Source organism: Heterodontus francisci, chromosome 12 (genome assembly GCF_036365525.1).
Source record: "Heterodontus francisci isolate sHetFra1 chromosome 12, sHetFra1.hap1, whole genome shotgun sequence".
Classification (NCBI taxonomy): Eukaryota; Metazoa; Chordata; class Chondrichthyes; order Heterodontiformes; family Heterodontidae; genus Heterodontus; species Heterodontus francisci.
Window position 1 is genome coordinate 100,370,299 of NC_090382.1, and position 24,942 is coordinate 100,395,240.

The 24,942-nt window shown below is 41.9% G+C and overlaps 1 protein-coding gene across 2 annotated transcripts in view; it reads left to right on the forward strand.

Moving 5' to 3' along the window:
• Positions 1 to 11,246, forward strand: part of rbm27 (RNA binding motif protein 27) — a 217,688-nt gene extending 206,442 nt beyond the window's left edge. For both annotated transcript variants that reach the window (XM_068043929.1, XM_068043931.1), the window contains exon 21: positions 10,323 to 11,246. In XM_068043929.1, coding sequence (XP_067900030.1) covers positions 10,323 to 10,406 — 84 coding nt within the window. In that variant the 3' untranslated portion in view covers positions 10,407 to 11,246. The remainder of the gene's footprint in view (positions 1 to 10,322) is intronic.
• Positions 11,247 to 24,942: the final 13,696 nt, after the last annotated feature.

Below are 24,942 nucleotides of genomic sequence, written 5' to 3' on the forward strand. Positions count from 1 at the left end.
GATGGCGGAGAAGAGAGTCCAGCGGAAAAAACATCAGTCGACCTCGGGCCAATGATATTCATCTGTACCAGCTGCAGATGGGATTGCCAATCACGAGTTGGCCTCTACAGCCACAACAGGCAATGTTCAACTCAGATGTGATGTACATCCCGATCACAGTCCATCATCTTCCAAGACGGATGAATGCCTACTACTTCTTTCTTTTCTTTCTTTTGGGCCTCCTTATCTCGAGAGACAATGGATACGCGCCTGGAGGTGGTCAGTGGTTTGTGAAGCAGCGCCTGGAGTGGCTATAAAGGCCAATTCTGGAGTGACAGGCTCTTCCACAGGTGCTGCAGAGAAATTTGTTTGTTGGGGCTGTTGCACAGTTGGCTCTCCCCTTGCGCCTCTGTCTTTTTTCCTGCCAACTACTAAGTCTCTTCGACTCGCCACAATTTAGCCCTGTCTTTATGGCTGCCCGCCAGCTCTGGCGAATGCTGGCAACTGACTCCCACGACTTGTGATCAATGTCACACGATTTCATGTCGCGTTTGCAGACGTCTTTATAACGGAGACATGGACGGCCGGTGGGTCTGATACCAGTGGCGAGCTCGCTGTACAATGTGTCTTTGGGGATCCTGCCATCTTCCATGCGGCTCACATGGCCAAGCCATCTCAAGCGCCGCTGACTCAGTAGTGTGTATAAGCTGGGGATGTTGGCCGCTTCAAGGACTTCTGTGTTGGAGATATAGTCCTGCCACCTGATGCCAAGTATTCTCCGAAGGCAGCGAAGATGGAATGAATTGAGACGTCGCTCTTGGCTGGCATACGTTGTCCAGGCCTCGCTGCCGTAGAGCAAGGTACTGAGGACACAGGCCTGATACACTCGGACTTTTGTGTTCCGTGTCAGTGCGCCATTTTCCCACACTCTCTTGGCCAGTCTGGACATAGCAGTGGAAGCCTTACCCATGCGCTTGTTGATTTCTGCATCTAGAGACAGGTTACTGGTGATAGTTGAGCCTAGGTAGGTGAACTCTTGAACCACTTCCAGAGCGTGGTCGCCAATATTGATGGATGGAGCATTTCTGACATCCTGCCCCATGATGTTCGTTTTCTTGAGGCTGATGGTTAGGCCAAATTCATTGCAGGCAGACGCAAACCTGTCGATGAGACTCTGCAGGCATTCTTCAGTGTGAGATGTTAAAGCAGCATCGTCAGCAAAGAGGAGTTCTCTGATGAGGACTTTCCGTACTTTGGACTTCGCTCTTAGACGGGCAAGGTTGAACAACCTGCCCCCTGATCTTGTGTGGAGGAAAATTCCTTCTTCAGAGGATTTGAACGCATGTGAAAGCAGCAGGGAGAAGAAAATCCCAAAAAGTGTGGGTGCGAGAACACAGCCCTGTTTCACACCACTCAGGATAGGAAAGGGCTCTGATGAGGAGCCACCATGTTGAATTGTGCCTTTCATATTGTCATGGAATGAGGTGATGATACTTAGTAGCTTTGGTGGACATCCGATCTTTTCTAGTAGTCTGAAGAGACCACGTCTGCTGACGAGGTCAAAGGCTTTGGTGAGATCAATGAAAGCAATGTAGAGGGGCATCTGTTGTTCACGGCATTTCTCCTGTATCTGACGAAGGGAGAACAGCATGTCAATAGTCGATCTCTCTGCACGAAAGCCACACTGTGCCTCAGGGTAGACGCGCTCGGCCAGCTTCTGGAGCCTGTTCAGAGCGACTCGAGCAAAGACTTTCCCCACTATGCTGAGCAGGGAGATTCTACGGTAGTTGTTGCAGTCACCGCGGTCACCTTTGTTTTTATAGAGGGTGATGATGTTGGCATCGCGCATGTCCTGGGGTACTGCTCCCTCGTCCCAGCACAGGCATAGCAGTTCATGTAGTGCTGAGAGTATAGCAGGCTTGGCACTCTTGATTATTTCAGGGGTAATGCTGTCCTTCCCAGGGGCTTTTCCGCTGGCTAGGGAATCAATGGCATCACTGAGTTCCGATTTGGTTGGCTGTATGTCCAGCTCATCCATGACTGGTAGAGGCTGGGCTGCATTGAGGGCAGTCTCAGTGACAGCATTCTCCCTGGAGTACAGTTCTAGGTAGTGCTCAACCCAGCGGTCCATCTGTTTGCGTTGGTCAGTGATTATGTCCCCCGATTTAGATTTGAGGGGGGTGATCTTCTTGATGGTTGGCCCAAGAGCTCTCTTCATGCCATCATCTTCCAAGACGGATGGATGCCTACTACTACTTCAACCAATCATCCCTATGCTGGCTATTTGAAACAGTTATCTGATTCGTTCTTAATTTCTAGATTTATTAATAATCTTGATTAGCATACTGCAAGTAGTTAATTTTGTGGATAATACTCAATTTTATGAGAAACTGCTCTCTGGAGAGGGGAAAAATTCGGACAGACATTTCGTGGCCTGACAAATAAATGGCTGATATTTTCTAAAGTTACGGCTGAAAAGAGAAAATGTGACTATATAATTGAAGAACGTAGTTTAAATAAGGTGGCAGATGTGAGCATTGTTTCATCGCACATTGCGAACATTGTATTATATGATGCAATTGGCAAGCTAAATAAAATATTAAGCTGTTTAAGTAGACCCAATAAATCTTAAGAAAAATAAAACACTGCCAATGCTCTTCAGTGCATCGGTAAGACCTTGTGTTGTACCAGGTTTTGTTGTAGTGTTTGCAAACAATGGAAAGAGTCCAGATGTCACTAAGCTACAAAAGATAGGTAAGAAAGCTCAGTCTATTTTCATTGTGAAAATAAGATGAGAACAAGAGTAAGGTGATGCAATCCAACTTCTTTCAATTATTGAAGAAAATCGTTCAGATATAAAAGTATTTTCAGTAGAATCAGGCAAAAAAAAACTGGGGGACAAGCCACTAGACAGTTATAGCTTGAGGAATAACTGGGAGGCTGGGTCATTGAATATATTCAAGGCTGCTTTAGACAAGTCAAGGATTATGGGGGCAGGCAGGATAGTAGAGTTAAGGTCGCAGTCAGATCAGCCTTGAACTTATTGAATGGCAGACCAGGCTCGAGGGTCCAAATGTCCTATTCCTGCTCCTATTTCTTATGATCTTGTGAACTTCATGTTTGAGTTCATGTTTGGAATAGACTACAATTACAGACAGTAAAGACTGACTCAACTAAAGCATGAAAGAAAAAATGCATGACTGTTTTATTCTAGATGTGTACGTCATCTTCGCCATGTTTTGGAATCAATAGTGCAGCAAGCAAGGTTAATTTTTTTTTTGTTTTAAGTTTACGATTCTGTTGGAGCTAATTGATGCCCGCAAAAACTTAGTCAGTGACAAGTGTCTGTTATCGCAGTATGCTATTAGATCCCATCTGTAGGACTTTCCTGACGACAACAACCATGCAAGTTGCTTCTGGGAGAAAGGGAATCTGTCTTCTGGGGTCAAGCTCTTGGAAGTACAGACGACAGTACGATCATTTTGAACTAAAATCAATCCTTTGTCCCTCCTTTAACTACCAGGGAAAATTCAAGAATTTGAAGATCCCCACTGATTGTACCTTTTGTGGTTAAACACATAACTAAAATTCCATTCCATGGTAGCAATTCACTTTCACGTCTACTCTTACTTAAAGAATTGGTAAGTCAGAGCCCATATCTTTAAGATCAGTAAATGGCTGACCACCCAACTTCCCGGCTCCCATGTCAGTTGATATTGTGAACAGTTCTTTCTCCTCAGGTGTTGTCCTCTCTCCTTCAAATCTGTCATCACTCCTCTGCTTGAAAAAAACATCTTGATCCTTCAGTCCTTATAAGCCATCGCCCATCTCCAACCTCCCTTTCCTCTCAAGTCCTTGAACATGGTGTTGTCTCCCAAATCTGTGTCCATTTCTCCCGAAACTCGATGTTTGAATCTCTCCAATCAAGTTTCTGCTCAAGAGGTGAGAATTGGGTTTCAGTTCCAGAATGTCACTAATCAGAATCATGAATGACATCCTATGTGACTTTGCCAAACGTAAACTATCCCTCCTGTCCTCCTTGACCTGTCTGTAGCTTTTGACACACTTGACCGTACCATCCTGCTCCAACACCACCACTGTCATCCAGCTGGGTAGCACTGTTCTCACCTGGTTCCATTCGTATCTATCCGTAGTCTGTGAATCACCTGCAATAGTGTCTCTTCTTGCTCCTGCACCATTATCTCTGGTGTTCTCCAAGGATTTGTCCTTTGCCCCCTCCTATTTCTCATCAACATGCTGCCCCCTTGGCAACATCATCCAAAAACACAGCTCTACCTCACCACCACCTCTTTTGACCTCTCCATTGTCTTTAAATTGTCAGACTACTTGTCCGATATCCAGTACCAGATGAGCAGAAATTTCCTCCCAACTAGATATTCGTAAGACTGAAGCCAGTGTAACCTCCATCACAGGCTCCATTCCCTCGCCACCCACTCCATCCCTTTCCCTGGCAACACTCTGAGGCTGAACAAGTTCATTCACAACTTTGGTATTATGTTTGACCCTGGGATAAGCTTCTGGCTATATATCCATGCCATCACCTAAGATGGCCTATTTCCACTTATAGCATCTCTGAACTCTGCCCCGCCTCAGCTCATCTGCTGCTGAAGTCCTCATCCATGCCTTTGTTACCTCCAGACTTGACTATTCCAATGCACTCCTGCTCAACCTCCCACATTCTACCCTCCATAAGCTTGAGGTCATCCAAAGCTCTGCTACCCATGTCCTAACTCGCACCAAGTCCTGTTTACCCATCATTCCTGTGCTCACTGACCGGCATTGGCTCCTTGTTAAGCAACGCCACAATTTTAAAATTCTTATCATTGTTTCCAGATCCCTCCATGTCCTCGCCCTTCCCTATCTCTATAATCTCATCCAACCGTACAATCCTCCTGTATCTGCATTCCTCCTATTCAAGCCTCTTGAGCATCCCTAAATTTAATCAGTCCACCATTGGTGGCCTTGGCTTCAGCTGCCAAGCCCCTAAGCTCTGGTATTCCCTCCTTAAACCTTTCCACTACTCTTTCTCCTACCGTAAGATGTTCCTCAAAACCTACCTCTTTCACCAGACTTTTGGCCATCTGCCCTCATATCTTCTCACTGGGATTCATCTTGGTCATTACATAATTGAGATTGCAACAATTATAAAATTATACTTACATTTTCTAGAGCTGTTCTCATTTAGCTGGGAAGTTGCATTTTGGACAGCAGAGCTCGTTAGATGCAGACAGACATTGTGTATTATTTCAGTAATCAAGTCTCTTGCACTTTACAAATTGTATCTCAGAATTTGGCAGTGAAGAAAAATACATGCCAATTATCGATTAGTTATCCTGTGGTTAAATAAAGGAGAAGGCTTACAAATGGCCTTTATCGTAGTTATGACTTGTTTCATTAAAATCTTATTCTTTTATATTTCAGTTTCTCAGAAGTCATCTGCAGTGAACTTAATATCTGTCTGTCTAATATAAATGATGTAGCTCACCACCTGGCTTAACTGTTGCCTTGATGTTTGCTGGGCAAATAATTTGATTCAGTTTGTTTTATTTCTTAGCGATTATGACTGCACCAAGGGAACTTGGATTTAGGATGGTTGGATTGTTTTTTTTTAATTATTTGAAAGGGAAAGGCATGGCTCTCATGCATGTATACACATTCACACATTTTGATTTAGCGCTGGTGTTGGTCAGACTGAATTGGGAGCAGTAGCTGAATGTGGTAGTAGGAATTCAACACTGGAGTTATAAAATTATTTTAAGAGCTTGGCATGTGAGTAGATACCTAAGTATCTATGGGACAAAAACAAGAAATGCTGGATTCACTCAGCAGGTCTGGCAGCATCTGTGGAAAGAGAAGCAGAGTTAACGTTTCGGGTCAGTGACCCTTCTTCGGAACCCTTCCGAAGAAGGGTCACTGACCCGAAACGTTAACTCTGCTTCTCTTTCCACAGATGCTGCCAGACCTGCTGAGTGAATCCAGCATTTCTTGTTTTTGTTTCAGATTTCCAGCATCCGCAGTATTTTGCTTTTATTTAAGTATCTATGGGCCTCTTTAAAGGAACTGAATAATTATGAAGAGTAGCAGTGTTACTCTTCCCACTTGGGCTCCTTGCAGCAACACATTATTAGCTAGTTGGTGGAGCACGCATTGTTGTTCCTGCTTCTTCAGACATCCAAGCTCAACAGAGGAATTTTCCTGTGAACTGTTGGAGCAAGCTGGCTTGAAAGAACAAACGCAGCGAATGAGGGAGGGTTAGCATTTAAACCTAAAAAGGTATCCACAGCAGGGATTCTCCAATACTCATTCCTGGCAACCTACATGATTCATGTGACCATAGCTTTCAGTGTCCCCATGAATCAGTGGCCAATGTATGCATAGTGAATCCAAAATACTGACCTGAAACATGTAAGCGTGGTGATGGGGGGCAAATGTATAACGTAGAATTGTTTAGTTCAAATAGAATTCCATTTTCTTCCTCCAAAAATACATACATAGCCTTAAAGGGTTGTAAATAAAAATTATTGTTCCAAGTCCTAACCTTGCACCATACACTTACCCGAATTATAATGTTCCACTCTTTTTGTATGAACTCTGGCACTGGATAATAATGCTTGATACTAATACTATCAGGCCATAATTATGTTTCTGCGATGCGCATACAATGTGACTTTCTCCTTCCTAACAATATATGAACCATACTTCCTCTCAGTTCCCATGTATCTTCCTTCCATTCGTTCGTTCCCTTATCAATAACAAGGTACTTATTTCCAGACAAAGCTTTTGTTCTGCCAATTTTGCCCCATCTTCTGTTGAAGGCACTGTTCTTTGCTGGGTATGTCCCATGTGTCTATTCTTAAAATATGAAAACCTGAACAATGAATTTCTGCAGGTTGTTCTGACTGGCATGTATGACAGCCAATCCTCGTTCTGTCCTTGGCTGACCTCTATACATACACCCTCCAGTATACGCCACACAATAGCCAGCAGGAACTCTGGCTGATTGTCCTCATCTTGGACTAGCCAGGTGTAGGGATACATTTGTAGTTCCCCAGCTGCTGCCCTGACTGAGATCAGCTGTCTCACTCTGGGACCTTTTGATCTGTATGGATTAGTAATGTCACAGACAGTGCTTTTACCTATTAGGCCTTGGGCCGCACGGTCTTCAAACTGTGATATTTAAGCTATCGAAGCCCAGACAACTCTGACCTCTTTGTATTTATGTTTCCTAGTTTGTTCATTTTGCTTTTTGTGGGACTTGAGGTCAAAAAGGACTTATGGGAGATAAATCAGAATACCTAGATCTAGTAGTGTCAGCATCTTGAGATATATGTAAATTAATGGGAACATAGTTAAACTTTACAAATGGCCTCCAAGGCTCCATGATGTATTTGCACCCAAATATGCAAAATGTTTGGACGTCCCTGCAGTTGGCCTTTGAAGTAAGAAACCAGATAAATTCTTACTACATAAATTTTCCAATTAAATGTTATGGATATGCAGGCCAGTTGACCTATTGACTTTTAAACTCCATTTTGTTTTCTTTTGTTTGCCTCTGCAACATAACATAATTTACGTCCTGACATCAATTTTTGGCTTGCTTTCAAAAATTGATAGTACTATACGTGGCAGTATTTCCAGCTAGGTTTCTGTTAGCTTGGCATTAATCTGTGCCTGTTTGGGATCATCTTCTCCCTGCTGCCCTCACATGCGTTCAAGTCTTCAGAAGAAGGAATTTTCCTCCACACAAGATCAGATGGCAGGTTGTTCAACCTTGCCCGTCTTAGAGCGAAGACCAAAGTACGGAAGGTCCTCATCAGGGAACTCCTCTTTGCTGACGATGCTGCATTAGCATCCCACACTGAAGAGTGTCTGCAGAGACTCATCGACAGGATTGCGGCTGCCTGCAACAAATTTGGCCTAACCATTGCCTCAAGAAAACAAACATCATGGGACAGGACGTCAGAAATGCTCCATCCATCAAGATCGGCGACCACACTCTGGAAGTGGTTCAAGAGTTCACCTACCTAGGCTCAACTATCACCAGTAACCTGTCTCTCGATACAGAAATCAACAAACGCATGGGAAAGGCATCCGCTGCTCTGTCCATACTGGCTTAGAGGGTGTGGGAAAATGGCACACTGACACGGAACACAGAAGCCCGAGTGTATCAAGCCTGTGTCCTCAGTACATTGCTCCACAGCAGCGAGACCTGGACAAAGTATGTCAGCCAAGAGCGACGTCTCAATTCATTCCATCTTCGCTGTCTCTGGAGAATCCTTGGCATCAGGTGGCAGGACCGTATTTCCAACACACACGTCCTCGAGGCGGCCAACATCCCCAGCATAATACACCCTACTGAGTCAGCGGCACTTGAGATGGCTTGGCCATGTGAGCCGCATGGCAGATGGCAGGATCCCCAAAGACACATTTTACAGCGAGCTCGTCACTGTTATCAGACCCACCGGCCGTCCATGTCTCCGCTTTAATGACGTCTGCAAGCACAACATGAAGTTCTGTTACATTGATCACAAGTCGTGGGAGTCAGTTGCCAGTGATCGCCAGAGCTGGCGGACAGCCGTAAAGGCGGGGCTAAAGTGGCGAGTCGATGAGACTTGGCAGTTGGCAGGAAAAAAGACAAACGCAAGGCGAGAGTCAACTGTGTAACAGCCCCGGCAACCAATTTTTTCTGCAGCGCCTGTGGAAGAGTCTGTCACTCTAGAATTGGCCTTTATAGCCACTCCAGGCGCTGCTTCACAAACCACTGACCACCTCCAGGTGCTTACCCATTGACTCTCGAGACAAGGAGGCCAAAGAAGAAGAAGAATCTGTGCCATCAGTAACATTAAAGTTCTTTTTCCAGCAGATTTGATCAACTTACTCTCTTCAGACTTAAGTTGTCTAATATGTAGAATTACATAGAAATTAAAGTATGGAAGCAAACAATCAGCCAAACCAATCTCTGCTGATATTTATCCTTCACACTGGCAGTAGTCCTGATCACATGTTCCTGCCATGTTCCCATATCTTTTCACCAACCTATCTAACTTAATTGTAACAGTTGACAGGGTCTTTACTTCAATCACTAACTCTGGTCGTGCATTCCACAGCCTCAAAACCATCCATATATATGTTACTCCTGCTCTCCGTTCTAAGTCTCACATTTAGGGCTGAATTTTACGGGCTTCTCGACACTGCGGGCCATGGTGCGGGGGCCGGTAAAATTCTGCAGGGGGAGGCCCGCCTCGACCTGTGACTTCGAGAAGGGCCCACTGCATATGACCGGCAGCAAGGGGACCTTGGTGCAGCCCCCTGCTGCCTGGTGGGGGGGCCTTCCATCAGCATATGTAAATTAACAATAATATGTAAATAAATTTACCTGCAGAATGGCGGCTGTCCCACACCGATATTACGGCTGCCTTTCGTGCTTTGCGCGCCTTTGGAACTCCGTATGGAATTCTGAGGCGGGAACCTGGTTGGGGGGGTGGGGTGAGGGTGGTGGGGAGGAATAACATTTTCAGGGCAGGAGGGGTGGGGAGCCGGGAAAACAATCTTGATTGGATGTGGGGATGGTGGGAAGGGGTTGAAGGGCAAAAGTTTGAAGGTTGGGTAAAGTTTGGGTAGGGAAAACTACATGTTTTGGTTATCCCAGGCAATTTGTCACCATGGGGTATTTGGGGAAGGGCCTCCATCACAAAAGCTTTTTAATAAAAATTTATAATTAAACACCTTTAAAAATTAAAATTAATTGTAAGGGCTTAAAGCCCTTTAAAAATGGCACCTGTGCGGTGGTGCCGAGCGGCATTACCGGGGACGCAGCGGCCGCCCCCTGTACATCATCAGGGGCGGCCACTCCGCTTCCTCTATTTAAATGAGCTCTCGCGCGTAATGTCCCGGGGGCTCAGGGACTGCGCATCCGTGCGGGATGCATGCTGCCATCAGAGTGCGCCACCGCGAACTGCGGCGCACTCGTAAAATTCAGCCCTTAATCCTGTATCTATGTTCTCCCATTCTATACACCTCAACCAGTAACTATTCACTCTATCCCATTCCTTCATCATGCTAAACGTCTAGTACTTGAAAAGTACTTGAACATATTTGTACCAACTGTGCATATGTTGCTTCTGTTTGCTTAGCTTGTATCTGGAAAGAGTGCTAGATTATGGGCTATGTGTAGTTTATGACTTTCTTTAGAAGTGTTTATTATCCCACCAGACATTTTATATCATATTTAAGTTGCTTGTTAGATGGTTCCCAAGGTTTTACGGTTTTGCTGTGTGGAAACTTTGTGCCGTTAAGCATTTTTTTTTCTTCCCCTCCCCAAGGCATCAGAACCTGTGGATCCTTTCTTTCGTGAAGATGACGATGATGAAGAGGAAGATGATGAATCTCGTTCCTGGAGACGATGATGGGATTTAGAACTTTCACTCTGTCGTCATGAACTTTTGTGCATTTTTTTGTGTTTAAATATATTTACTAATTTTACAGAAACATTTTTATTGTATTTAAAGAAAAAAAGTGGGTTGCAACATTTTTGTGAAAATTATAAAAAGCTTAGTATTTTCCTTTCAACGCTTTTAGGATACATACCCCAAAGGAGGAAAATCACAATGCTTCAGGAAAAAAAAGTGGAGATGGGGAATAACCAGATGTACATTCTGCTTATAGCAGAGGTCCTTGTATGAATGTATATTAAAATCGTGTATATACTTTGCCTTTTTTGTTTGATCAAAAGAACATTTAAGCCTGTAAGTAAATTTTTGATAGAGGTTTTTTTTCCCTTTTAAAAAAAGATTGAAACACCAGAATGCATCTCACCAAGAGAGTGAATTTATAGCGAGTATTGAGTTATATAAAAAAAAATCCGATCGGAAGGGCAGTACGTTGATTGATTGGTTTGTTAATGGTGTGGTGGGGGGGGGGGGGCGCGGGCGGGGGATTTCATTGTAGTATAAACCTAAACAGCTTTAATGTTTTTCCCCAACAGTGTTGGTAGGGAAGATAGTGACCTTCTGGTAAGCAAAAAAGATACTGTAGAACCAAGATGACAGCTGTAAGCCAATACTAAATTTACTTGGATAGAATACAGTAATCCTTGAACGTAAGGAATGTGAATGGTAAATGTTTACAAAAGTTAAATGCATTTAAAGCTGCAATGTTCCACTAATCAAAATTTAATACTAAACTAAATAGTTTTATTGATTTGCTGTTTATTGAAACCAGTTTTTTTTTAAATGGACATTTCTACGCACCCTCGTAGCTTGCGTTTTCTGTAGTTTCTGTTGGCTGCTCGTTATTGATCTATTTTTATTCAGTTTGGTTTACTCTGCAGTAACCCTTGGGCAGCTAAATTAAAAATGGTAATAAATGCATCACGTTTGATACCTCTCTGATGATTTGCTCAATAGGGGAGTGATGTGGATTAATACATTCAACCTCAGCTCCACTTCCCTCAACTCAAGATTGTAGTTCTGATATAAGAGCAAGATTGCTCATTATATTTCAATCATTTTTCTTAAAATTAATAGTTTTAAAAAAGTAAGCATTGCTTATAATTGACAGTTCAGATGCTAAATAGGCAAGTCTTTTGGTCATTGAGAGAAAAGATTGCTCCTTGAAATATGTCAAATGTACAGAAGAGATTTTTATATGAAGGAGTCTCTTCTGCTGCCATTCCTGATTACTATCCTGTGACTCAAACTGGAAACTGTAGGTGTTTAGACATCAGCCAAGGACAGGTTGAACAGACTTTACATATCAAGAGGGAAAGAGAGTAGTTATTTCCTTCATGCTTAACATATCTGGTTGAGTGCTTCAACTTCAATTGCTGTGAACAATTTTACAAGTAAAATGGCTTTGTATGCTGTTGAGTCATTTTGTATCACGTGGAATAGTTCATCCACATTGACAGTACTAATAATGGTCATCCAAGTGCAGATACATCAAGTAGCTTCCAGTCAACATATGCTGTAATCATTCCTTTATTTTCTTGCCTATATAACCTGTTTGCCGTAAAATCTGATTCAGGTATTGAGAGTTCAGAGTAAAATATTGAATTCTGTTGCACAATTTCCTGTGTATTTTTACTTCCAGTCAAGCAACTTGCAAAATGTTGGCTCTTCCTAATTTTGCTACAGTTTGATGAGCTATAGGAATAATACTAGTTACGAACTTAATACAGAACATCTTTAGACCTGATAATATGCCTAGTGAAGGCAAAAGACTGCAGACGACAAAAAATATCTGCTAAACAGAAATACTACAGTGCCAATGTAAAACACTTGCGGATTTTAATTTTCTTAAAAGAAAGACATTTAATAGGTACCTATTTAACTGCAAACTAATTTTCCATTTTCAGTTTGTGTGGAAATGCAGCTTTAAATGAAACATCACAGAGCTTATTGCATATGTAAAAAAAACCCTGGTGAAATATTGGTATGAAAAACAGTTGGGAGTATAAATGGTGACCATTTTGCAGTTGCCCCTTTTGAGGTTTTTAAAAAATCTTTGAGCCCATTTATATCTTGACCCAGTGGAAAGTCGTCATAAGTCTAGATTGTGGGGGATTCCAGTTCTGTACTGTAAGGGTGAATAATCTTCTGGCATCTTGAAAATCCTGAATTTTTAACATCTTTGTTCTACAGTTCTTTTTTTATATTTAAAAAAAAAAGTGACACCTGGAATATTTGAGCATTAGTTTTTGATGACTGTTTTAGAAGATGAAATGGTTAGATGTGAAGAACTGGAAACACTGCCATCTTGTGATATAAAAAAATATAACCCACTTACTATCACTCTCTGTTCTACCACAATCCACATCTGATGTATACTAACTATGTGACTTCATAAATCACAGCAAAACAAACTGCTTTACTCTGGCATTAGCTAATGGCAGTGATGGTCTGTTAGTGGAATCCTCAGTAACATCCATTCATGAACATTGCAGCATCTTGCACAACTGTCCTCAAGACACTCGAGGTTGCTTTTCTGTGTTTGAAAGTGTAATTGATATAAATTATATGGCAGAACTGATATCATAACTAGCCAGACATGAAATAACCCTTCTTTCCCTCCCTCTTTTCATCAGAGTGAATGGTACCAGAGAGTAATTTCAAGATTGGGATTTATTTTTGGTGTCAGAAAATTATTTTAAAAACTGGGAGGGAATGCTTGACTGTAAGTTTTTTTTTTTTTGGTTTACAGTGTCATCTGACCCCCTCTGGCCAATGCTTTTTAATTACTGCCAGGATCTACCTTACTGGATGTCATTCCATCTACACTATTCATTATGCCATGTTTTATGCAATTCAAGCAAACATCAAGTCATTTCCATATAAATTTTATAAAAATGCTTAGCTAGAAACCTGGAGTCAAAGCTTCGACTTTTAACCTAGCTGGGATTGATCTCGTCTTTAGCCCTTTGATACGTTAACATGTGAATAGCTTTGTCAGTTGAGTTTGTCATTTTAATTTTTTTTGTCAGCCATTGTGAAGGATTCCTCAAACCTTTGTTTATCCTATTCTTCTTTTATTTTCTTATGGCCTCTCTGCTCCTTTTGTTCTTATTCATGTTTTTTTTGCTTTGTTCTGTTCAATGTCTCGCACCATTCAATTAGAATGCAGTTGGAAAACTGTTTTTGATAAAGGGAAGGTTACACTTCACTTGTGTCTCTTTAATTAGTATATATAGCATTTGTCATCATGGAGAGGGAGGAGGGGTAGAGTGGAACTATAGTTTGAGGAGGTTACTGCCATGTGACCTTCAAGGGAAATATCTTGGTGGATTTAATAAAGGAAAATGCATTTTGTGAAAGGAAAGTTGTTGCAGTTGTTTGAAGCTGTTTAAAATTTGCTATTGTAGATTTTTTTTGTGGGGGAGGAACAGCCCGATATCCTTTGACCTTTTTCTTTTGTAAGTAAATACTTGTACAATAGAGTTTATTCAGAATTGTGGACATGTAGAACATCAATGTATTTTTAGGTTGTTTATGCTAAAATGTAATTCAGTGCAAGTTTCTTGCACTTTTCAGTAAAATGTTACTTCATTGGGTGATATTGTTGCTGAATTTGTAACAGTTTATACGTTTGGATTTATGTCTTTATTTCTGTTTTACTGATTGTATCTGAATTTCTAATAGAGGCATGTTCACATTTGAAATAAAGTCTCAATGGAATGGTTTGCAATATGACAGTTTAAAAAAAAATTATACTTGGATGTAGAGGGGAAAAAAGATGGAAAACTTTCAAAAGAATGATTAAAATGGAAGCATTTTAAAAGAATTAATTAAAAAATTGAAAAACTTAAAAAAAAGAATGATTTAAAAAAAAAAATTAGTCATCTTAAAAAAAAAAAAGAACCATTCCAAAAAAAAGTAACCAAATTCACAAAAGAGCTATAACCAGTTGCACCAATGTGTTGGTGATGTGTTTAGTTTGTTTTGTTTCAGCTGGACAGTATCTTTGTTTTTGTCACTTAAGCAGTAAGTATAAAATTCACCAGTTGCAATATGATACGTACAGTGAAGTCTGGTTTAATTCTGAAGTGGCAGTGGGATACGAGGATCCCAAGTATGAGCTATTGCACTGCTGTAGAAGCATTGTATATAAGTTTGAAAAAGCAATCGCATTTATGCACACTGATATAATGTGAAGAAATTCCAGGTAAAGTCCTTGGTTATGTGTTGGTAATTTATCCTGAGAGGAAAATTTTAAAAAAATCAAAGCTAAAACCTGAAATAGACAAAGAAACCAAACAAAATGCTGAAAATACACTGCAAGTCTTTTAGAATCTGTGGAGAAAAAAGACGGAATAACCTTTCCGACATGGATCCTTTATCAGAACGGTTACTCACTTTTTTTTCTCTAAAGATGCAGATGCACCTGCTGTGCCTTTCAAGCACTTTGTGCTTTTATCCCAGTTTACCTTGGCTTCGACTGTACACATAGCCATCCCTTCTGTTGGCAGACCTGCTTATAATGGTCTTTCTGGCCTAATAGTATGTGCATCTTTGATATACTGACTATGGTTCTGCTGTGCTGGTGTCATTAAGTTTTCTGCTGTTCTCAGTAAGTGCTCATATATTGTTAGTCATTCTTTGTTTCGTTCAGTTGTAGCCATATAGACAGTGTTCCTTGTAAATGGAATAAATGTGCTGAGCATGCTGTGAAGATATTCTCCAGCCAGGATTTTCACTTCGTATTTTCCAAGGTCAAGTATAAGGTTTTAAAACTCGTGGTACACGTTTCTTGAAGTATTATTCAAAACCCTATATCTATATCCCAATGATCTCACTGGAGCTTGATACCTTGTGACACTAAAACCCCCTTTTGTGGAGTCTGGGGACATAATGTTGACATTCAAGCTGACAAGTTAATGGAGCATTAATTGGCATGTTCATCTAGTTTGGTAAGAGGAAAGAACATTGTGCACGTGCAGTTTTGTTTTCTAGCTAAGTGATTTTTGGAGGTATCCTTGACACTGTCGAGGAGTCGGGCTATTTGGCAGTCTTTTTAATTGCATTCATTGGGGGGGAAGTTTGAAGGTGGAGAGAGTTTGAAAATATTGTTGAAGTCCAAGGTGTATTAGTTTATTAGGAAACTCTTTAAAAGCCTAAAAATCATTCTGAAAATAGTTGGGGTAATTTCCCTGTACCTCTGTGCCCTGTTGGCGTAAATTTACAAGTCATTGGGCTGAATTTTTCACTTGCACCTGAGGTCCTGCTGCCGGGACCACAAGCTGGAGCCACTGCTGCTTGGGCGGTTTTGGGGGTGGGCTGGGAAGCCGTACTGTACTGATTAACTGCTGGGAGGTGGAGGAGGCATCCTGCAAGGTAGCGGTGACAGCGTGAAGTCACGCCGCTGGAAGTATTGGTGCCATATTTAAAGGGCTGCCAGCACACATTTGAATCAATCCAGCCATAAAGAGGGCCTGCCAAAGAATGAGAGGCAAGATCCTGGGTGGTCCCACAATTTAGCAATGCCTGCCCGCATGTTCTCCTCCAGGCTGCTCAGACAAGGCGGGAAGTCCTCTTCCTCCAGGATGGGAGGAGTAGACTTGCCCAGCAGACCAAGCAAGGCTGGATGAAGATCAGTATGTACAGTATTCCCAGAACCTGGCTGCAGTGCCACAATCGGGTAAATGACCTCATGCAAGCAGCTAATGTGACTGCACATTGCTTTCCTTCAGGGCTTACATGTGGCTTGTGTGAGGGTGAGCTTGCTAGAAAAGGAATGCCAACCTAGTCACTGGCAAAGGGGCCAGGCAGCAGCATTGCCTGTTGCAGGCATGGCAGCATCTTGGTGAATGGCCCTGGTCCATCAGAGTTGACTCCTCTACTGCCACTTCAGAGTGGCCACATACAGGGGGAATTCCAGTGGCACCATCATGAATAGTAAGGTGGCCACCAGCATAGGTGTTTTGTGTGTCTTTGTTGGGCAGCTAACAATGCTGATCTATGTTCTTGCAGGCGAGGACAGCCCACAATGCAAATGAAAGGGCAAAGACAGTCTGTGGCATCCCATTCCTCACAATCCTGACCCCCACAGAGGCAGAGGACTAGAACTTGGAGGACGACATGGGGGGCCGTTCCATTGCTGACGGCGAGACAGAAGTGGAGATGTAGGAGACTAAGTGGCCGCATGGGATGGGCACAAGAGAGCCTCTGACGAACACGGGGCATAGTGCTATTGCGTCCACCATAGGTTGCATGGAGCCTCATATTAGGAACAATCTGAAGGGAATGATGGAATGCGCATTACCCTCTAATCTTCTCTTTCAGACAGGGCAAAGGCAAGAGCAGACAGCTTCAGAGACCAGGAGACAGCCATCCACCTCTGAGGAGGAGGGAGACTCCGAGGATGCACCGTCGCACTGTTCTCCATCAGAACAGATACTCTCATGTCAGTGGGTATCTGTTTGTGAGTAGATCTGGGATCACAATACTAACTGTAGGGCTGTCAAGATCATAGTAGCAGTAGTGAAATCTTTGATTAGGAAAGTGAGAAACTGAATACCCATTTAAAAGTATTTGGACTGTTTATTTTTCAGCGGGAGGTGCATTGTGAGAGTCATTCAGAATTTTACCAGGCTTATTTCAACAGCGCTTCCCTGCCCCATAACCTCTTCGGCGATCAAATTGAGACATACAAGATTCTGAAAGGGCTTGATAGGGTAGAAGCTGAGAGATTGTTCCCACTGGTCAGGGAATCTAGAACGGGGACACAGTCTCAGCATAAGGGTCAATCATTCAGGACTGAGATGAAGAGAAATCACGCAAAAGGTTGTGAATCTTTGGAATTCTCTACCCCAGGTTGTGGATGCTCCATCATTGAATACATTCAAGGCTGGGATAGATAGCTTTTTGGTCTCGCAGGGAATCGAGGGATATGGGGAGCAGGCAGGAAAGTGGAATTGAAGCCCAAGATCAGTCATGATCGTATTGAATGGCGGAGCAGGCTCGATGGGCCATATGGTCTACTTCTGCTCCTATTTCTTGTATCCTTGTGTACTACCAAGAACAACTTATCTTAGGAGCACCATCACCTTCACTATTGCTGAGTCAAAATCTTGGAATTCCCCGCCTAATACCATTGTAGATCAGATCATCATTACCACAAGGACTGCAATGGTTCAAAAAGTTGGCCCACTCCTACCTTTTTTGGGCAACTAGAGATGGTCAGGACGTTTGGCCTTGAGAAGTTTGGAACTGTGATTAGACTCACTTCTGATAATCTAGACAGCTTAATATTTCAGACCGCCTATTTCCACCTCTAATATCAGCCGAATTCGCCCCGTCTCAGCTCATTTACTGAAACCGTCATTCATGCCTTCCTTACCTCTAGACTTGACTATTCCAACGCACTCCTGGCTGGTCTCCCACATTCTTCTCTCCGAAAATTTGAAGTCATCCAAAACTCTGCTGCCCATGTCTTAACTCGCACCAAGTTCCATTCCCCTATTGCCCCTGTGCTCGCTGACTTAGATTGGTTACCGGTCAAGCAACGTCTTGTTTCAAAATTCTCATCCTTGTTTTCAAATCCCTATATAGCTTCCCCCTTCCCTATCTCTCTAATCTCCTCCAGCCCTACAACCCTCCAAGATATCTGCACTCCTCTAATTCTGGTCTCCTATGCATCCCTAATTTTTAATTGCACCACCATTGGTGGCCGTGCTTTCAATTGCCTCGGCCTCAAGCTCTGGAATACCCTCCGTACGCCTCTCCATCTCTCCGCCTTGCTTTCCTCTTTTAAGGCGCTCCTTAAAACCTACCCCTTTGACCGAGTTTTTGGCCATCTGACCTAATATTTCCTTCTGTGGCTCTGTGTCATACTTGGTTTTATAATGCTCCTGTAAAGCACCTTGGGACATTTTATTATGTTAAAGGTGCAATATAAATATAAGTTGTTGGTAACTAGTGCTGATCTGGAGTTGATTCTCTTTCCATTTTTCACTTAGTGTCTTTTTGTGAACTGCACATACAGTTTTAAATATTTGTTGAGTTTAGTTACTGTTTTCTGAATTTATCCCTTGACTGAATTTTATCCTGTTTTGCAGGTTTAAACATCATGCCACAGCTACCCCACCTCTGATCATTGATTGATTGAATTGTACTAAGCTTATAGTCCAGACAACTGACCATGGATTCTGACAAAAAGTCATCGACCTGAAGTATTATCCACAGATCCTTCCAGACCTGCTGAATATTTCCAGCATTTTCTGTTTTTAATAACTGATATCAGGCTTATTTTTTTAATATTAAGAGATACAGCACTGAAACAGGCCCTTCAGCCCACCGAGTCTGTGCCAACCAACAACCACCCATTTATACTAACCCTACAGTAATCTCATATTCCCTAACACCTACCTACACTGGGGGCAATTTACAACAGCCAATTTACCTATCACCTGCAAGTCTTTGGCTGTGGGAGGAAACCGGAGCACCCGGCGAAAACCCACGCGGTCACGGGGAGATCTTGCAAACTCCGCACAGGCAGTACCCGGGTCCCTGGAGCTGTGAGGCTGCGGTGCTAACCACTGCGCCACTGTGCCGCCCCAATTGAAATTTGCTGAGTTATCATGAAGTATAACGGGTACTGAGTCATCTAAGAATATGTAAGTACTGAATCTTCTTTACTGTAGAAGTTGAAAATTTACTGTGGAAAGAAAGACCATTGTAACCCTCGTGCCAATGCTAGCTTTTAACTGAACTTGTGTACTTTTTAATTTTATTTCCTTCCCTTTTTCCACCATCTTTTTTATTTCCTTTCCTTTCAAATATTTATCCCGTTCCCTTTACAATTCTGTCATCGACTGTCTCAATTGCTGATTGTGGTAAAACATTCCATGGTCTAAACACACGGGGTGAAAAAGAAAACCTTCCAACTTCTTCCTACATTAAAATAAAAGCAAAATACTGAAGATGCTGGAAATCTGAAATAAAAACAGAACGTGCTGGAAAAACTCAGCAGGTCTGGCAGCATCTGTGGAGAGAGAAGCAGAGTTAATGTTTCTTTGTGTGATAATCTCCATCTTCGCTTTCTTGATGCTGCTTTTTCTACTTATTTTTGAAGGCCTATTCGATGAGCTCCTTAACCTCGGGGAAAAGCCCAAATTATTTGACCCTTTCTTCATAAACATAACCATACGTTAATGGTATGTTAAATGTGTCTGTCTTGTTTTAAGGAGGGACCAAAATCCCAAAAGTGATGGGACTCTGCCGAAAGTGTGATAGGGTGTGACTTCCAACCAGCATGAAGTTGTAGTGCTGACTCCTGCCTTAAATTGCTGGGTCAGCTAATTTGAATATGACAGCCTGCACGTCTGAGATATGACAGGAATGGACTTAAAACTGGGGTGATGGGAATTTTGCAATCAGTGCATTCAAAGTGATGCTTTGATCGCTGGGCTTTTAGGGGGTTGTTTGAAGGGAATAATTTATATTGACGTTCAAGAGAATTGGTACTAGGTGTCTGCATTCTCGTTGGTCAGTAGGTACAGCACAAGTGGAATGGTTATAATCTGTCATCGTGATGCTGTCCTCTTGATGACAACTTTTGCGACTTTGTCAGTTCCCTCAGATACCTGATGATTTTGGTGCCAGGTTGCCAATGTACCTACAATGTAGGTCCAGCCTGCAGTATGGTCATCTTGGGATTCCAGAAGCTGAGTTGAAAGCCACCTCAGGATCAATATAATATATATATGTGGTAGAGCAGGTGTTGCAATCTACAAGAACAAAACTTACTATTGTCAATGCAATCACAGGAGGTGTAATACCTGCCCATTTACCTCCTCTCTCCTCACAATCCCAGGCCCCAAACACTCCTTTCAGGTGAAGCAGCGATTTACTTGTACTTCTTTCAATGTAGTATACTGTATTCGCTGCTCACAATGTGGTCTCCTCTACATTGGGGAGACCAAGCGCAGACTGGGTGACCGCTTTGCGGAACAGCTCCGCTCAGTCCGCAAGCAGGACCCTGAGCTTCCGGTTGCTTGCCATTTCAACACTCCCCCCTGCTCTCATGCTCACATTTCTGTCCTGGGATTGCTGCAGTGTTCCAGTGAACGTCAGCACAAGCTCGAGGAACAGCATCTCATCTACCGATTAGGCACACTACAGCCTGCTGGACTGAACATTGAGTTCAATAATTTCAGAGCATGACAGCCCCCCATTTTACTTTCATTTTTAGTTGTTTTTTCTTTTTTTTACATTCTTTTTTACATTTTTTACAATCTTTTTTTTGCATTTATTTCATTTCATCTTAGTTTGTTCAGTTTGCTTACCCACTGTTTTTTTTCAGGTTTGCACTTGCTGCTGTTCAATATTCAATGCATTAACACCTAATCTGTACTAATGCTTTGTCTTTCAACACACCATTAACATATTGTTTGCCTTTGCTCCATGACCTTTTGGTCAACTATGTAGCCTGGTCCAATCTACACCTCTTTTGTTATCTCTTTCCCCACCCCCACCTCACTTGCTTATAACCTATGACTTTTCTATTATTTGACAGTTCCGAAGAAGGGTCACTGACCCGAAACGTTAACTCTGCTTCTCTTTTCACAGATGCTGCCAGACCTGCTGAGTGGTTCCAGCATTTCTTGTTTTTATTTCAGATTTCCAGCATCTGCAGTATTTTGCTTTTATTTTATTGTCAATCCATGATGTTTATGGGATGCTGGCACAAAATGGCAACAATTGGATTTAATGGAATGATAGTCACTGCACTTCATCATGAAGACCTTTGAGACTTTTTGATGTGATATAAGTGCAACTATTATTCTTTCATATACTGTGAACCTTCTATTACTGAAATGTTAATTTTTTACCTACCAACATGAAGCTGCAGTGAAGTTATTGAAAAAAAAATTGATCCAACCTCCTGCTCCAAGTGACCAGTCTTTTAAAAGCATTTTCTTGGAACGTTGGGGCATGAGTTTGTGAGAGGATGAAGGAGGGCTGATGTCTATCCTGCTGCTGGTCAGTCCAAACGCTGGTTTAAGAACAGAGAATGCTGGAAATGCTCAGATCAGGCAGCATCTGTGGAGAGACAAACAGAGTTAAAGTTTCTGGTCGGTGACCTTTCATCAGAACTGGGAAAAGTTAGAAACGTAGCAAGTTTTCAGCAAGTGAAAGGGGAGAGGGTGGATAAAGAACAAACACTAAGATTTGTGATAGGATGGAAGACAGAAGAGATTAAATGACAAAAGAGTTGTTGGTGTAGGACCAAAGGGAGTGGTTATGGTAATGTCCAATTGAAGCATTCAAAAGGGAATTAGACAGTTATATGAAAAGGAAGAATGTGCAGCGTTATGGGGCGAAGGCAGGGGGATGGAACTGAGGGAGTTACTCTTTCGGGAGCCGGTGCGGACATGATCGGCCGAATGGCGGTCTCCTGCGCTGTAATATTTCTGTGATTCTGCTAACTGCTGATATAACCACAGTTAGGCTTTCAAACGTAGTACCCTGATTGAAAGTTTTTAAGACTGACGTTTATGACGTGAATTAAAATAGCCCCCAATTGTTGATATTTGTAATTGACAGGCAGACTAGAGTGATTTCAAAGACGAAATCTAATGTTGGGGTTCAGGTAGCAGAAACCACTAATGATTGAGCTTCACTCTGACAGTTTATGATGCCATCAAAAAAACTTTGCATTCACTCATTATTGTTGGGTTATCTAGTTATAATATGAAGGTTATTCAGTTTTGTGCAATGGAAGCAAAATAAAGAGGGGACATTCCAAGTTGGTGTGTAGAGAGGGTAAGTCAGTGCAGACTGGCAGCAGGGCAAACAGTTGGAAGTGTAAGACAGGCACTTCTTATGTTCTCCATCTGTGCCTGAGTCTACCCCAATCAAGGTTTTATGCAACCACGGATAACATTGCTGCACTTCAATTTTAATTTAAACATTCATTTAATTTAAACATTTAAGAGTTCATACATCAATAAAACAGGATCTATATTACACAGTCCTACATAAAATTTAACATCTGCCCTCTCAAGTGGATGTAAAGAAAATCCCCTGGCACTGTTTTGAAGAAGAGTAAGGGAGTTCTCCCTGGTCTTCTGGCTAATATATATCCCTCATCTCATTGCTGTTTATGGTAGCTTGCAAATTCATTGCCACGTTTTCTATATTACAACAGCGACTACTCTTCAAAAGTACTTGCTTGTCTGTAAAACTCTTCTGAACATCCTGAGGTTGTGAAAGACGCTTTTAAAAAAAAATGCAAGTTTTTCCTTCTTAGCCTGCCTGACTGGAATCAGATGTTGTGTAAATCTAAGTATCTAACCAATGCATTTTGAATATATTCAAAACTAACTGAAGAAAAGTACACCTTCTGCAGGCGACTGGATCTAGAGTTTTTCAGAACAAGATGTGAGAAGCATTGATTCAACACAGATTAGCATGTGTTTCAGATAGTCAACTGAGGCCTGGCCAGAAATAAACGCAATGTAACCTCAGGTCAGAGGAGTCCAGCCCATGCATTGTCTACGCTAATTACCTAGGAGAAGAGCAGGGTGATAAAATTGTGTTGCCGCAGCTGGGATGAGAGCAAGATTTTTCTTTAAAACACCCAATTTCATAATAGGTAAGCACGTGACTGAGTCATATGACCAGAAAGTCCTAGGTTTGATTTTGAATTATTGTTCATCTAGCTGATCTTGTTTGGTACAACAGTAGGGTTCCAACAGTAGACAATAGGACTCCTGAAGTGGACGGGGAAACAGCCAGGGTTCACAGTCTGATTATATATCAGTGGCCACAGCTGGAAAATGTGTATATTTGGACATTGGTAATTTACTTCATCACTCCATTGTATTTCTCAATTCCTGTACTCAGAAACCTCTAAGAGTATTGTATTTTTTTGCAGTGCCAGTGATCTACCAGTTAATTGAGATATTACAGCTATTGGTCTCAGCAGTTGCATGTTAAATATTGAATTTTCACTTCAACATTGATGTAAGATTAGTCCAAAAAAAGTAAGCACCTGGCAGCTGTGGCTCAGTTGTTAGTACTCTTGTCTCTGAGTCAGAAGGTTGTGGGTTCAAGTCCTACTTGGGCACAAAAGTCTAGGCTGATGGTCCAGTGCAGTACACTGAGAGTGCTGTGCTGTCAGCAATGCTGTTGATGAGATGTTAAACCAAAGCCCTGTCTGCTGTCTCCTGTGGTATTATTTTTATTGTAGTAATCCAGAGACCCAGGCTAATGCCCTGGGGACATGGGTTTAAATCCCACCATGGCAGCAGGTGGAATTTAAGTTCAATTAATAAATTACATAAATTTTTAAAAATCTGGAATTGAAAGCTGGTCTCTGTAATGGTGCCATGAAACTATCATCGATTGCTGTAAAAACCCATCTGGTTCACGAATGTCTGTTCAGGAAAGAAATCTGCTGTCTTTATCTGGTCTGGCCTGCATATGACTCCAGACCCACAGCAATGTAGTTGACTCTTAACTGCCCTCTGAAATAGCCGAGCAAGCCATTCACTTGTCAAGGGCAATTAGGGATGGGCGGCAAATGTTGGCCTTGACAGCGACGCCCACACCCATGGAAAAATAAAAAAATTGTAATTTGCATAGCAGTGATAACTTTTTGAAAACGTTGTCATAACTGCAGCTTTGAAGAATCACAGCTCTGTCAACTTGTTGTTCTAACCAATGGCCACCAGAGGGTACTACAGTTCCATTGAGTTGAGCTTAAATTGGATGAAGTTTCTTCTGTCAATTTTAGTGAAAAATATTTACATGAGCACAAAGTAGGATTTCTTGTTTTGTTCTCATGGCATTTTTGATACAATTATCAATAACACAAATTTCACCCCACAAAAACATTAATGGTAAAGGAGGTAATGATTGCTATCAAATAAATTCTGGAAATTGAAGGGAAAAAAACTATAAGTTTGAAAATTTTAAACAAACCATGTGCAGATTCAGTTTTCATTTCAATTAATTTAAGGGGCTATTACTCTTTAAATGTAAAATGGAATGCTTCTTGCCAATAGATATTGACAAGTTCGCAAGTAGTAAAGAAAGCTAATGGATTGTTATTCTTTATTACGAGAGGAATTGAAAATGATAGTACGGATGTTATGCTTCAGTTATAGAGGGCATTGGTGAGACCACATCTCGAATACTGTGTGCAGCTTTGGTATCATTTAAGGAAGGATGTAAATGCGTTGGAGGCGGTTCAGAGGAGGTTTACCAGATTGATATGTGAAATGTGTGGGTTGTCTTATGAGGAACGGTTGGAGAGCCCGGGCTTATTTTCACTGGAGTTTAGAAGAGTGAGGGGAGACTTGATTGAAGTATATAAGATCCTAAAGAGTCTTGACAAGGTGAACGTGGAAAGAATGTTTCCTCTTGTGTTTGAGTCCAGAACTAGGGGATACTGTTTTAAGATTAGGGATCACCCTTTTAGGATGGAGATGAGGAAAAAAAT